General features: G+C 37.5%; 1 protein-coding gene across 1 annotated transcript; it reads right to left on the reverse strand.

Moving 5' to 3' along the window:
- Positions 1 to 5,014: 5,014 nt before the first annotated feature.
- ACTRT1 (actin related protein T1) lies at positions 5,015 to 6,148 on the reverse strand. Its single transcript, XM_045996056.1, has one exon. The coding sequence runs from the start codon at positions 6,146 to 6,148 to the stop codon at positions 5,015 to 5,017; it is 1,134 nt and encodes a 377-aa protein (XP_045852012.1).
- Between the last annotated feature and the right edge of the window lie 9,321 nt (positions 6,149 to 15,469).

Consider the following 15,469-nt stretch of genomic DNA (forward strand, 5'->3'; position numbering starts at 1 on the left):
ACAAAGACACCTCCAGATTTAAAGTGAGGGGGTGGAAAACAATTTACCATGCTAATGGACATCAAAAGAATGCTGGGGTGGCAGCTTATATCATATATAAGATATATCTGATATATCTTATATCAGATCAATTAGATTTTAAGCCAAAGATTATGTTAAGAGATGAAGAACACTACTTCATACTTAAAGGGTCTGCCCAACAAGAAGATCTAACAATTTCAAATATCTATGCCTCTTATATGAGAGGAGCCAATTTTATAAATCAATTAATAACAAAATCAAAGAAACGCATCAACAATAATCCAATAATAGGAGGGGACTTTGACACCTCCCTTCACTGAAACCGACAGATCATTGAAGCAAAAGATCAACAAGGAAATAAAGGTTTTAAAGGACACACTGTAACAGATGGGCTTCACAGATACACTCACGACATTCCATCCCAAAGCAACAGAATACACATTCTTCTATAGTGCACATGGAACATTCTCCAGAATAGATCACATCCTGGGTCACAAATCAGGTCTCAACCAGTACCAAAAGACTGGGATCATTCCCTGCATATTTTGAGACCAAAATGCTCTGAAGCTAGGACTCAAACACAAGAGGAAAGTTGGAAAGAACTCAAATAGATGGAAGCTAAGGAGCATCCTACTATGGAATGCATGGGCCAACTAGGAAACTAAACAAGAATTTTTAAAAAATGATGGAAACAAATGAAAAACACAGCTGTTCAAAATGTTTGGGATGCATCAAAGGTGGTCTTAGGGGAAAGTATATAGCAATACAAACTTTTCTCAAGAAACAAGAAAAGTCTCAAATACACAGCCTAGCCTTACACATAAAGAAGCTGGAGAAAGAACAGCAAAGAAAGCCTAAACCCAGTAGGAGATGAGAGATAATAAATAACAGAGCAGAAGTCAATGAAATAGAAACCAAAAGAACAGTAGAACAGATCAAGGAAACTAGGCACTTATTCTTTTTAAAGAATTAATAAGATTGATAAACCCTTGGCCAGATGTACCAAAAAGAGAGAGAGAGAGAGAGAGGAACCAAATTAATAAAATCATGAATTAAAGAGGAGAGATCACAACCAATGTCAAAGAGATAAAAACAATTATAAGAACATATTATGAGCAATTATACTCCAGCAAATTTGACAATCTGGAAGAAATGGATGCATTCCTAAAGACCTATAAACTACCAAAACTGAACCAGGAAGAAAATGAAAACCTAAACAGACACATAACCAGTAAGGTGATTGAAGCAATAATCACAAATCTCCCAACAAACAAGAGCCCAGGGTCAGACTGTTTCCCAGGGGAATTCTACCAAACATTTAAAGAAATATTAACATCTATTCTTCTGAAACGCTTCCAAAAAAGAGAAATGGAAGAAATACTTCCAAGCTTATCTTATGAGGTCAGTATTACTTTGATCCCAAAACCAGAAAAAGACCCTACCAAAAAGGAGAATTACAGAAAAATATCCAGGAAGAGCATGGATGCAAAAATTCTCACCAAAATACTAGCAAATAGGATCAAACAGTACATTAAAAGGATTATTCATAATGAAGAGTGTAATTTGTTCCTGGGCTGCAAGGTTTGTTCAACATCTGCAAATCAATCAATGTGGTACAACACATTAATAAAAGAAAGAACAAGAACCATAGGATACTCTCAACAGATGCTGAAAAAGCATTTGACAAAGTACAGTATCCTTTCTTGATCAAAACTCTTCACAGAGTAGGGAAAGAGGGTACATACCTCAATATCATAAGAGCCATCTTTAAAAAACCCACAGCAAATTTCATTCATAATGGGGAAAAACTGAGAGTTTTCCCCTAAGGTCAGGAACACAACAGGGCTGTACACTATCACCACTGCTAGTCAACACAGTCTTAGAAGTCCTAGCCTCAGCAATCAGACAACAAAAAGAAATAAAAGGCATCTGAATCAGCAAAGAAGAAGTCAAACTCTCATTCTTTGCAGATGATATGATACTTTATGTGGAAAACCCAAAGGACTCCTCTCCAAAACTGCTAGAACTCATACAGGATTTCAGTATTATGTCAGGATGTAAAATCAATGCACAGAAATCAGTTGCATTTCTATACACCAACAACAAGACAAACGAAAGAGAAATTAAGGAGTTTATCCCATTTAAAATTGCACCCAAAACCATAAGATACCTGGGTATAAACCTAACCAAAAGGCAAAGAGTCTCTACTCAGAAAACTATAATGTACTCATGAAAGAAATTGAGAAAGACACAAAGAAATGGAAAAAGGTTCCATGCTCATGGACTGGAAGAATATATATTATGAAAATGTCAATGCTATTTAGAGCAGTCTACACATTTAATGCAATCCCTATCAAAACGCCATCAACTTTTTTCAAAGAAATAGAACAAATAATCCTAAAATTTATATGGGACCAGAAAAGCCCCCAGTAGCCAGAGGAATGCTGAAAAATAAAACCAATGTTGGTGGTATCACAATTCCAGATTTCAAGCTCTATTACAAATCTGTAATCAATAGGACAGTATGGTATTGGCACAAAAATAGACACATAGGTCAAAGGAACAGAACTGAAAGCCCCAAAATGGACCCTCAACTCTGTGGTCAAGCAATCTTTGACAGAGCATAAAAGAATGTCCAATGGAATAATGACAGTCTCTTCAACAAATAACGTTGGAAAATTGGCAGTCACATGGAGAAGAATGAAACTGGACCATTTCTTTACACCACACAGAAAAATAGACTCAAAATGGATGAAAGACCTCAATGTGATAATGGAATCCATCAAAATCCTTGAGGAGAATACCAACAGTGACCTCTTTGACCTCAGTCACAGCAACTTCTTTCTAGAAACATCACCAAAGGCAAGGGAAGCAAGGGCAAAAATGAACTATTGGGACTTCATCAAGATAAAAAGCTTTTGCACAGCAAAGGAACCAGTCAACAAAACCAAAAGACAAGCAACGGAAAGGGAGAAGATATTTGCAAATGATATGACAGATAAAGGGCTAGTATCCAAAATCTATAAAGAACTTATCAAACTCAACACCCAAAGAACAAATAATCCAATCAAGAAATGGGCAGAGGACATAAACAGATATTTCTGCCAAGAAGACATCCAAATGGCCAGGAGACCCATGAAAAAGTGTTCAACATCATGCAGCATCAGGGAAATACAAATCAAAACCACAATGAGATACCACCTCACACCAGTCAGAATGGCTAAAATTAAACAGTCGGGAAATGAAAGGTGCTGGTGAAGATGCAGAGAAAGGGGAACCCTCCTACACTGTTGGTGGGGATGCAAGCTGGTACAGACACTCTGGAAAAGAGTATTGAGGTTCCTCAAAAAGTTGAAAATAGAGCTACCCTATGACTCAGCAATCACACTACCGGGTATTTACCCTAAAGATATGAATGTAGTGCTCCGAAGGAGAACATGCACCCGAATGTTTATAGCAGCAATGTTCACAATAGCCAAACTGTGTAAAAAGCCTATATGTCCTTCAACACATGAATTGATAAAAAAGATGTTGTGTATATACAATGAAATACTAGGAAGCCATCAAAAAAACCAATATCTTGGGCGCCTGGGTGGCTCAGTGGTTTAGGCCACTGCCTTCGGCTCAGGTCATGATCTCAGGGTCCTGGGATCGAGTCCCGCATCGGGCTCTCTGCTCGGCAGGGAGCCTGCTTCCCTCTCACTCTCTCTGCTTGCCTCTCTGCCTACTTGTGATCTCTCTCTGTCAAATAAATAAATAAAATCTTTAAAAAAAAAACAAAAAAAAAAAACCAATATCTTGCCATTTGCAATGAGGTGTATGATTCCAGAGAGTATTGCTCATTTGCTTATTGATATAAGTCAATCAGAGAAAGAACAAGTATCATATGATTTCTCTGATATGAAGAATTTGAGAGGTAGGCCGGAGGGCTGTGGGGGCAAAGGAGGGAAAAAATGAAACAAGATGGGATGAGGGAGGGAGAAAAACCATAAGTGACTCTTCATCTCAGGAAACAAACTGAGGGTTGCTGGAGGGGAGGGGAATAGGAGTGATGGGGTGGCTGTGGGATAGACATTAGAGAGGGTATGTGCTATGGTGAGTGCTGTGAATTCTTTAAGACTAATGAGTCACAGACCTGTATCCCTGAAAAAAATAATACATTATATGTTAATAAAAATGAAAAAGAAAAGAAAAAAATCATGTAGCCATAATTTATTTAAAAATTTATTTTTTGATTACCATTAAATATTTCCATTATTTTACCTCTAACTAAATGAGGTTATAAATATCATTAAAATTACAAATAATCAAAATGTAGAGACCTTGATTCTTAATCCTCCAGCTGGGCATAAGGGCCTTGAGCTTAGAGAACGTTAATCAAATAGTGATTTCTGTTCACATTTCTCCACTTTGCCAAGAAAAACAGCTTCATCCTGTTTAGCTGCCTAACCTCTGAAAACAGCAGAGAGCTCTATTTTGCTAATAAAGAATCAATTGAGTGAAAGGTTCTATTGAGCCCTAATATCAGGGTAGCATTTTTTTTTACTTAATTCCCCTCCACTTCTCCCACTTTCTTTGGTGATGTTTTTCTTACCTTAGCACTAGATCTGTCAAAAAATACCCAAGATACTTGATTAAAATGAAGGCCCTGGGATCCTGCTGAGTCAAGCTTCTGGACATTGGGCTCAAGGACCTGCTTTAACTATAAACTCTGTATGTAGACACAACCTCAACAAATAAACAAAGGATTTCTCTAGAGAAAACAACTAACAATATCCATAAGACAGAAAAGGTAGAATAGAGCCATTTAAAATGATTCATTACCTGGATCAGAAATTACTCTGCTGACACCAAAAATGAACTGAAACGAAAATGGCATATCAATTTTATCAAACATCATGTCAAAGTCCAAGGGACGATGTCTCCTTCTACAAGATCTGACACTTCAAGCAGGGATCTGACAGTTTAAGCCATCCCTTATGCTCTGGATTCCTTAAAAGCATCTTCTCTGAACGACATATGCCCCAAATTCCATGAAATCTGCAGAAGTGATCCACATCTGCTTGAAACTGCTCAGAGAGGTCACAATGGATGCACCTATCCATGCAGAGAAGCATCTATCAGGAGAAGCCGTGATCTTTATGGGAGTTCCTAGGGAAGCAAGCTGCTCCAGTTCTTTCATAAGTCTTTCCTCAAGCCCAGGGAAAAGAGTTGTACCCCCAGACAGCACAATTTCTGCAAAAAGATTCTTTTGGATGTCAGTGTCACACTTCATGATGCTGCTGGACACCATTTTGGATAGTCCTGGGTTGTGGATACCCAGCTGGTCAGGTGCAAAAAGAATTTCAGGCACCTGATGTAGCTGGTCTCCAATGTAGATAACATTCCCATCTGGCAGTCTGTATTCTCTCAGAACCTCTTCTGGCCTCTTACATAGCTCTTTCTCTGGTTCCAAAGCCACATAGCACAGCCTCTCTTTGATGTCACCCACTAAGGCTTTATTGAGTATACAAGGGAAACTACTTCCACTAGAAAGGAGGAGCCGAGTGAGGTGCTCTGTGATGTCCCTTCCTGCCACGTAGAGCTTAGTGACAGCATGAGGTAGGGAGTAACCCTCAAAGATAGGGACAGTGCAAGTGACCCCATCTCCACTGTCCACCACTAATCCTGTGACTGAAGCAGAGGCATATAGAGCTACCACTGCATGATTGGACAGGTAGAAAGCAGGCACATTGAAGGTCTCAAACATCACTTCTGTCATCTTCTCTCGTGTCTCCCTTGGGTTCAAGGAAGGTTCAGTCATGAGCACAGGTTGTTGACAGGGTTTTACTCCTAGCTCCCACTCGAAAAGATACTTCCAGAGTTTTTCCATATCATCCCATCCTGTTACTAGTCCACGCTCAATGGGGTAGTGCAAATGCAAGGCCTCATATTTATATAGGGCTTTTTCTCCCACAAGGTACTTTTTTTTAGTGGCTTCTGATAATGGCTTGTTGAATTTAGGATGTCCCACGACAGAACTGATGACATGACGGGGTCCAAACTCTCCAGACAGGCCTGCTTTGCAGAGTCCTGATCCATTGTCAAAAATTACAGCTGGAATATCTAATACATATGGGTTAAACATATCAGCAGCATGCTCTTCCAAACTTCAACAAAATAAAAACCACTTTGCCACTTTGTATGAAAACAGGCACCTCTGGAAGCTTTAAAATCACAGGCATCCAAAGTTCTAAAAGGTCCCAAAGGTCGTCCTGACACTCAGGAGGACCTAGAAGACTGTCCCCAAACCCCCAGAATACCCCATCTTCAACCCATGAATCTTCTCCCTTTTCAGGCAGCCCACGCCCCACTGTGGCAATTTCAGTGATGATTGCCTCCTATGTAACAATCTAACCAAGGCAACAATTATCCCCATAGAGCAACAAAGGGATTTTAAGGGGTGGGGTCTTTGAGCCACCAATACTCCTAGCTTGGAGAAACATGAAAAAGAGAAAGGCAAACCATACCCAGGGACAGCTTATGTCTATGAACCTGAAGCAAAGGCCTACCCTTAGAACCAACTGAAGCAGCCAAACTTTGGGCTTCTTCCAGAAAAATGACTTATATGCAGAATTAAGTTTTTGTGAGGGGATGACAAAAAAATACCCTCCCTTTGCTAAGGAGTAGAACTAACAACAAGACACAGGCTCAGACTGGAATGTGGATGCCCTTAATCCAGTTTCAGAGGAGCTCAGAAAACTATCTTTTATTACCTCCCATAAGTGTTTCTTATTTTTTTTTAAGATTTTACTTATTTATTTGTCAGAGAGAGAGGGAGAGAGAGCGAGTGAGCACAGGCAGACAGAGGCAGAGGGAGAAGCAGGCTCCCTGCCAAGCAAGGAGCCTGATGTGGGACTCAATCCCAGGACGCAGGGATCATGACCTGAGCCAAAGGCAGCCGCTTAACCAACTGAGCCACCCAGGCGTCCCAAGTGTTTCTTATTTTTAACAGTTTTTTTTTGAGACAAATTTCACAAAAAATGCATTCACCCGTTTATAGTGTACATTCCCATTATTTTTGGTATATTCACTGATATATGCAAACATTACAAAAGTCAAGTTTAGAATATTTTATATATCTGGAAAAGAAACCCAGTGACCTTCAGCTATCATCCTCTTTAGACTGTCCTCCTGAGCCCTAAATATTACTAATATATTTCCTGTCCCTATAAATTTCTTCTGCCATTTTCATATAAATGGAGTCATGTAATATGAGGCTTTTTGTGTCTGACTTAATTTAGAATATCATCTTCAAGGTCCTTCCTCTGTTTGGATATAATACATTTTATTTACCTATCTTACAGCGTACCATTGTTCAAAGTATTTGTTTATAATCTTCATGTATCTACATAATGTCAGTAATAATATTCTCTCTACTTTGAACTTTAAAAAAAACTATCTTTTGGCTGGTGTAGTCATAATTATATCAGACAAAATGACTTTAAAACAAAGACTGTAGCAAGAGACAAAGATGTACATACATAATGATGAAGGAATCAATCCAACAAGAAAATTAACCTCACCGATGCAAGTGGACATCATTCAAACTGTTGAAGTCTCTGAATAGACCAAAAAGGCAAAGGAAGAACAAGGATACTTTCTGAAAATGGATATCACTAGGACACCCATCTCCTGCCATTGGACAATGAACATAGGTACTCCTGTCTCTTGGGCCTTTAAACTTAGACCAGAACGTTAGCCATTGATTCTCCTGGTTCTCAAGTATTTGGAATTGGACTAGAACTATACTACCAGCTTTCCTTAGTCTCCAGGTTATACATGGCAGTTGATAAGACATCTCCATTTCCATAACTACATGAGCAGTTCCTCATAATCTATCATCTATCATCTATCTATCATCTATCCATCACCTATCTATCTATCTATAATCTATCTATCTATCTATCTATCTATTCATTCTATTAATTTTATTTCTTTGAAGAACCTTAAGACAAACATCAAATCTTCTTTTTCCAGCTTCTCTGAGGTATATTTAATATACCAAAATTTTAAATATATATATATATATATATATACACACACACATATATATTTTGAAAGAGAGGGAGAGCATGAGTGGGAGGGGAAGGACAGAGGGAGAGGGAGAAAGAGAATCTTAAGCAAGATGCACATCCAGCATGGAGTCAGACATGGGACTCATTCTCATGACCCTGAGATCATGACCTGAACCAAAATCAAGAGTTGGACACTTAACCAACTGAGACTCCCAGCCACCATGCAAAAATGTAAATATATAATGTGTACATTTTGATGAGTTTGAACACAAGCATGCATCTGTGGCACCATTCACAATCAAGGTAATAAATGTATCCATCTTATCCAAAAGATTTCTTTTGTCCTTTTTGTGTGTGTGCTAAAAACACCTAGCATGATGGGTGCCTGAGTGGCTCAGTTGAGTAAATATCTACCTTTGCTCAGGTCATGATCCAGGGTCCGGGGGTCAAGCCCCACTTTGGTCTCCCTGCTCAGCGGGGAACCTTCTTCTATCTCTCCTTCTACAGTTCCTTCTGCTGGTTCCCCTACTTGTGCTCTCTCTCTCTCTCTCTCTCTAATAAATAAATAAAATCATTATGAAAAAAAAAAAACTCAGCATGAGATCTACCCTTTTAACAGTTTTTAAGTGTGTGAATGATTCTAAATTACAGGCACAATATTGTTCAACAGATCTCTAGGACCTATTCATTTTGTAATGCTGTGACTTTATACTCACTGAAAAAAAAAACATCCTATCTCTTCTCTACAGGATTCTTTAACCATCAGATCACAAAATAGAACAATAAGTAAGAAAGAAAATAATAAAATAAGTATAATACAGACAGAAAACAATAAGCAAAATAGTTTATTAAATCAAAATTACTTCAAATATAAAGTGATTGATTCCCCAATCAAAAGTGGCAAAATAGGTGAAAAAGCAAGACCCAAATACATGGTGTCTACAAAGGACTCACTTTAGCTTTAAGGACACATATAGATTGAAAGTGAAGTAATGGAAAAAAAAATATTCCATGCATATGTTAACCAAAAGAGTGCAGGGTACTATACATATATCAGACAATATAGACTCTAGTCAGAAACTGTCACATGACAAGAAATCATAAAAAAAAAAACCAAAAGTGTCAATTAATGAGGAATATGAAACAATTATAAATATATGTGCCCAAAACTTCAGAACAACATGTTTTCTGCCCATTTCTTGATTGGATTATTTAATTTTTGGGTATTGAGTTTTATAAATTCTTTTAATCTTTGGATGCTGACCCTTTATCAGGCATGTCATTTGCAAATATCTTCTCCCAATCCATGGGTTTCCTTTTAGCTTTGCTGATTGTTTTCCTATCTTTATGATGTTACAATAGTTCATTTTTACTTTTATTTCCCTTGCCTTTGGAGACATATCTAGGAAGAAGTTGCTATGGCCAAAGTCAAATATGTTGCTGCCTGTGTTCTTCTCTAGGATTTTGACAGTTTTATGTCTCATATTTAGGTCTTTCATCCATTTTTAATTAATTTTTTTTATGAATGGGTTTATAAAGTGATCCAGTTTTATTCTTTTGCCTGTTGTTGTGCAGTTTTCCCAATACCATTTGTTGGAGAGGCTGCCTTTTTCCTTTTGGATATGATGGATACATTTATTACCTTGATTGTGAATGGTGCCACAGGCGCATGCTTGTGTTCAAACTCATCAAAATGTACACATTATATATTTACATTTTTGCACAGCACCTGCGTGGCTCAGTTGGTTAAGTGTCCAACTCTTGATTTTGGCTCAGGTCATGATCTCAGGGTCATGAGAATGAGTCCCATGTCTGACTCCATTCTGGACATGCATCTTGCTTAAGATTCTCTCTCTCCCTCTCCCTCTGTCCTTTACCTCCCACTCATGCTCTTTTGGATATTCTTCCCTGCTTTGTCAAAGATTAGTTGATCAGATAATTCTGAGTCCATTTTTGGGTTTACTATTTTGTTCCATTGATCTATGTGCCCATTTTTGTGCCATTATCACACTGTCTTGATGACTATAATTTTGTGATATAACTTGAGATTTGGAATTGTAAACCTCCAGGTTTGTTTTTCTTTTTCAATATTGATTTCAATATTCAGGATATTTAGTGGTTCTGTACAAATTTTAGGATTGTATGTTCTAGTTCTGTGAAAAATGGTGGCAGTATTTGGATAGGGATTGTATCATGTGTGTAGATTATTTTGGTTAATTTAGATCTTTTAACAATATTTGTTCTTCCAATTCATGAGCATGGAATATTTTTCCATTTATTTGTGTCATCTTCAATTTATTTCAGAAGTGTTTTATAATTTTCAGAGTACAGATCTTTAACCTCTTTAGTTAGGTTTATTTCTAGGTATCTGATGGTTTGGGTGCAGTTGTAAATGGGATCAATTCCTTAATTTCTCTTTGTGTTGCTTCATTATTAGTGTATAGAAATGCAGCATATTTCTGTGTTTTGATATTATATCCTGTGACTACTGAATTTGTGTGTTAGTTGTAACAATTTTTGGTGCAGTCTTTTGGATTTTTTACAGAGTACAATATTGCCTGCAAATAGGTGAAAGTTCAACTTCTTCCTTGCCAATTTGAATGACTTTTATTTCTTTTAAGAAACAAACAAACAAGAAGGATTACTGTCCTTTTTTTAATTTTATTTTTTTCAGTGTTCCAAGATTCATTATTTATGCACTACACCCAGTGCTCCATGCAATATATGCCTTTCTTAATAACCACCACCAAGCTTACCCATCCCTCCTCCCACCTCCCCTTCAAAACCCTCAGTTTTTTCTCAGAGTACACAGTCTCTCATGATTCATCTCCCCATCCAATTTCCCCCATTTCACTTTTCCTTTCTTTCTCCTAATATCCTCCGTGTTATTCCTTATGCTCCACAAGTAAGTGAAACCATATGATCATTGACTTTCTCTGCTTGACATTTCACTCAGCATAATCTCCTCCAGTCCCATCCATGTAGATACAAAATTTGGGTATTCATTCATTCTTTTTTTTTATTCATCCTTTATGATGGAAGCATAATATTCCACTGTATATATGGACCCTGTCTTCTTTATCCATTCATCTGTTGAAGGACATCTTGGTTCTTTCCACAGTTTGGCGACTGTGGCCATTGCTGCTATGAACATTGGGGTATAGATGGCCCTTCTTTTCACTACCTCTGTAGTGAAATTACACTACACTACACCCTCCTAGGGGTTAATAACCAGTAGTGCAATTGCTGGGTCATAGGGTAGCTCTATTTTTAATTTTTTGAGGGATCCCCACACTGTTTTTCCAAACTGGCTGCACCAACTTGCATTCCCACCAACAGTGTAAGAGGGTTCCCCTTTCTCCACATACTCTCCAGCGCTTGTTGTTTCTTGTCTTGTTAATTTTGGCCATTCTAACTGGTGTAAGGTGATATCTCAATGTGGTTTTGACTTGACTCTCCCTGATGGCTAATGATGACGAATATTTTTTCATGTGTCTGTTAGCCATTTGTATGTCTTCTTTGGAGAAATGTCTGTTCATGTCTTCTGCCTATTTATTAACTGGATTATTTGTTTATTGGTGTTGAGTTTGAGAAGTTCTTTATAGATCTTGGATATCAGCCCTTTGTAGTGTCATTTGCAAATATCTTCTCCCATTCCATGGGTTGCCTCTTTGTTTTTGTTGACTGTTTTCTTTGCTGTGCAGAAGTTTTCGATCGAGATGAAGTCCCAAAAGTTCATTTTCACTTTTGACTCCTTTGCCTTTCAAGACATGTCTTGAAAGAAGTTGCTATGGGCAATATCAAAGAAGTTACTGTCTATGTCATCCTCTACGATTTTGATAGATTCCTGCCTCACATTGAGGTCTTTCATGCATTTCAAGTTTATCTTCATGTATGGTGTAAGAGAATGGTCAAGTTTCATTCTTCTATACATAGCTGTCCAATTTTCCCAGAACCATTTATTGAAGAGACTGTCTTTTTTCCACTGGATTAGTGTCCTTTTAAAAAGAGGCTTCAGAGCATTCCTTTTCCCCTTCTGCCATGTGATAATACAGTGAGAAGACAGCCATTTATGAACCAAGGAAGCAGGTCCTTGCCAGACACTGATACTGTTGATGCCTTAATATTGGACTTTGCAGCCTTCAGAACTGTGAGAAATAAATTCCTGTTGTATATAATCCATTCAATCTATATTATTATTGTGATATAATTCTGAAAAATTAAGACAAACACACTCCTGAACAATTAATAGGGCAAAGAAAAAAATCAAATAGAAACTAAAAATATTTCTTGAGACAAACAATGATGAAAATGCAACATACCAAGATTTATAGGATACAGCGAAAGCAGTACTAACAGGGCCATTTATAGTGATAAATGTCTACAATTAGAAAGAAGAAATAGCTCAAAATACAACCTAGCTTTATACTGCAAGTAACTAGAGAAATAAGAACAAGCTAAACCAAAAGTTAGCAGAAAAAGAAAACTATAAATCTTAGAGCAGAAATAAGTAAAATGGAAAACAATATAAAAGATCAATGAAAATAAGGGTTGGTTTTTGAGAGAAAAAATTAAAAAGATCATCTAATTTAAGGAAAAGGGAGAAGACTCAAAATCAGAAATGAAAGAGGAAAAAAATCCAACTAATCTGGAAAAATGCAAAGAATCAGGAAACTACCAGGAAGTTTTACCAGCAAATTGGAAAATCTAGAATAAATGTATAAGTTCCTACAAACATATTATTTACTAAGACTGAATACATGAGGGTATCCTCCCAACAAGGAAAACACCAAGACCAGATGGCTTCACTGGTGAACTCTACCAAGCATTCAAAGAGTTAATGCTAGTGTCTTACACTTGTCTTATAAAAATGAACAGAGCTCTTCTTTATTTTTTAATATTTTTAAAATTTATTTTAGACACAGAGAACGAGTGAGTGGGGGCAAAAGGCAGAGGGAGAGGAGAAAGAGAATCTTGAGCAAACTCTATGCTGAGCATGGAGCCCAACAGAGGGTTCAATCCTAACAACCCTAAGACCATGACCTGAGCCAAAATCAAGAGTCCAACACTTAACCAATTGAGCTACCCATGCACCTCTGAACAGAACACTTCTAAACTCATTTAATAAGGCCAGAAGTATGCTAATACTAAATCCAAGCAGACATCAAAAAAAATTATAAGCCAATATCTCTGATGAACATAGAAGCAAATATTTTCAGCCAAATTCTAGCATGCTGAATTCAGTAGAACATTAAAAAGATCATACACCATGATCTAGCAGAATTTCACCCTGAGATGCAAAGGTACCTCAATATATACAAATCAATGTGATGTAATACATTAATTAAATGAAGAATAAAAATCATGATCATCTCAATTGTTATGTTAAAAAAGTGACAAAATTCAATACCTTTTTATGATAAGAATTCTCAAAAAGATAGGAATAAAAGGAATATACCTCAACATACCAAAGGTCAAATACAACTAGCCCCTTTTAAAATCATAATCAATGGTAAAAAACTGAAGGCTCCAATGTTTATTGCAGCAATGGCCACGGTCGCCAAACTGTGGAAAGAACCAAGATGCCCTTCAACGGATGAATGGATAAGGAAGATGTGGTACATATACACAATGGAGTATTATGCCTCCATCAGAAAGGATGAATACCCAACTTTTGTAGCAACATGGACGGGACTGGAAGAGATTATGCTGAGCGAAATAAGTCAAGCAGAGAGGGTCAAGTATCATATGGTCTCACTTATTTGTGGAGCATAACAAATAACATGGAGGACATGAGGAGATGGAGAGGAGAGGGAGTTGAGGGAAACTGGAAGGGGAGATGAACCATGAGAGACCATGGACTCTGAAAAACAACCAGAGGGTTTTGAAGGGGTGGGGGTGTGGGAGGTTGAGGAACCAGGTGGTGCGTAATAGGGAGGGCACATACTGCATGGAGCACTGGGTGTGGTGCAAAAACAATAAACACTGTTATGCTGAAAATAAACAAACAAACAAACAAAAAAAAAAAACCCTGAAGGCTCTTCCTCTAAGATCAGGAACAGGAAAAGAATGCTGTGATGCTTAATTTTCAATGTCAACTGAACTGAGGGAGGTCCAGGTACCTGATAAAACATTTCTGGGTTTGTCTGTTAGAATACTTCTAGAAAAGATTAATATTTTATTTTTTTAAAGATTTTATTTATTTGACAGACAGAGATCACAAGCAGACAGAGAAGCAGGCAGAGTGATGAGGCAGAGAGCCTGATGCAGGGCTTGATCTCAGTACCCTGAGGCCATGACCTGAGCCGAAGGCACAGGCTTGACCCACTGAGCCACCCAGGTGTCCCAAGATTAGTATTTTAATCAATAGACTAAGTAAAGAAGATCCACACTCACCAATGTGGGCGAATCTCATCCAATCCATTAAGGACCTAAATAGAAAAACAAAAACAAAAGCAAAGGTGAGGAAAAAGTGAAATTTTGCCCTCTCTTTGTGAACTGTAATATTCAGTTTCTCATTGCCTTAACAATTAAAGCTCTTCGTTCTTGGGGTTTAAGATTACAGGAATTGGCACCAGCACCCTCCCATCTCTGACCTTTGACCTTAAACTAGGAATTACATAATTGGTTCCCATAGTTTTCAGGCATTCAGATTTGAATTGAATTATGTCAACAGTTCTCCTGGTTCTCTAGCTTTCAAACTGTAGATTGTGGGGCTTCCCAACCTCCATAATTATGGGAGCCAATTACTATTGTATACATTGGTTCTACTATAGGGTATTATTATACCTTATCGGTTCTGTGTCTTTGAAGAACTTTCATATAGATGCCTAATATTGACACCTTTACTCAACATAGAACTGGAATTTCTTGCCAGATTAATAGTCAAGAAAAAGAAATAAAAGCCATCCAAATCAAAAAGTAAAAATGTCTCTGTCTTCATGTGACATGTATGTGTGTATGTGTGTGTGTGTGTGTGTGTGTGTGTGTGTGTGTGTGTATAACCCTAAAAAGTCTATCCCCAGAAAAACCTGTTAGAACTAATAAACAATTTCAGAAAAGTTGCAAGATACAAAGTCAACACATAAGAAAATAAGTTTGGGGAGCACCTGAGTGGCTCAGTCAGTTAAGCATCTGCCTTAAGCTCAAGTCACGATCTCAGGGTCTTGAGATCAAGTCCTTCATCAGACTCCATGCTCGTTGAGGAAAAAGTTTTCCATCTATCCCCTCCCTCCTTATCATGCTCTTTCTCATGCTCTCTCTCTCTCTCAAACAAACAAATAAATAAAATCTTCATTAAAAAAAGGAAATTCATTGTTTCTATACACTAAGTACAAACTACCCAAAAGGGAAATTAAGAATGTAATCGCAATTAAACAAGCAATAAAATG

The sequence above is a fragment of the Meles meles genome, chromosome X (assembly GCF_922984935.1).
Source record: "Meles meles chromosome X, mMelMel3.1 paternal haplotype, whole genome shotgun sequence".
NCBI lineage: Eukaryota > Metazoa > Chordata > Mammalia > Carnivora > Mustelidae > Meles > Meles meles.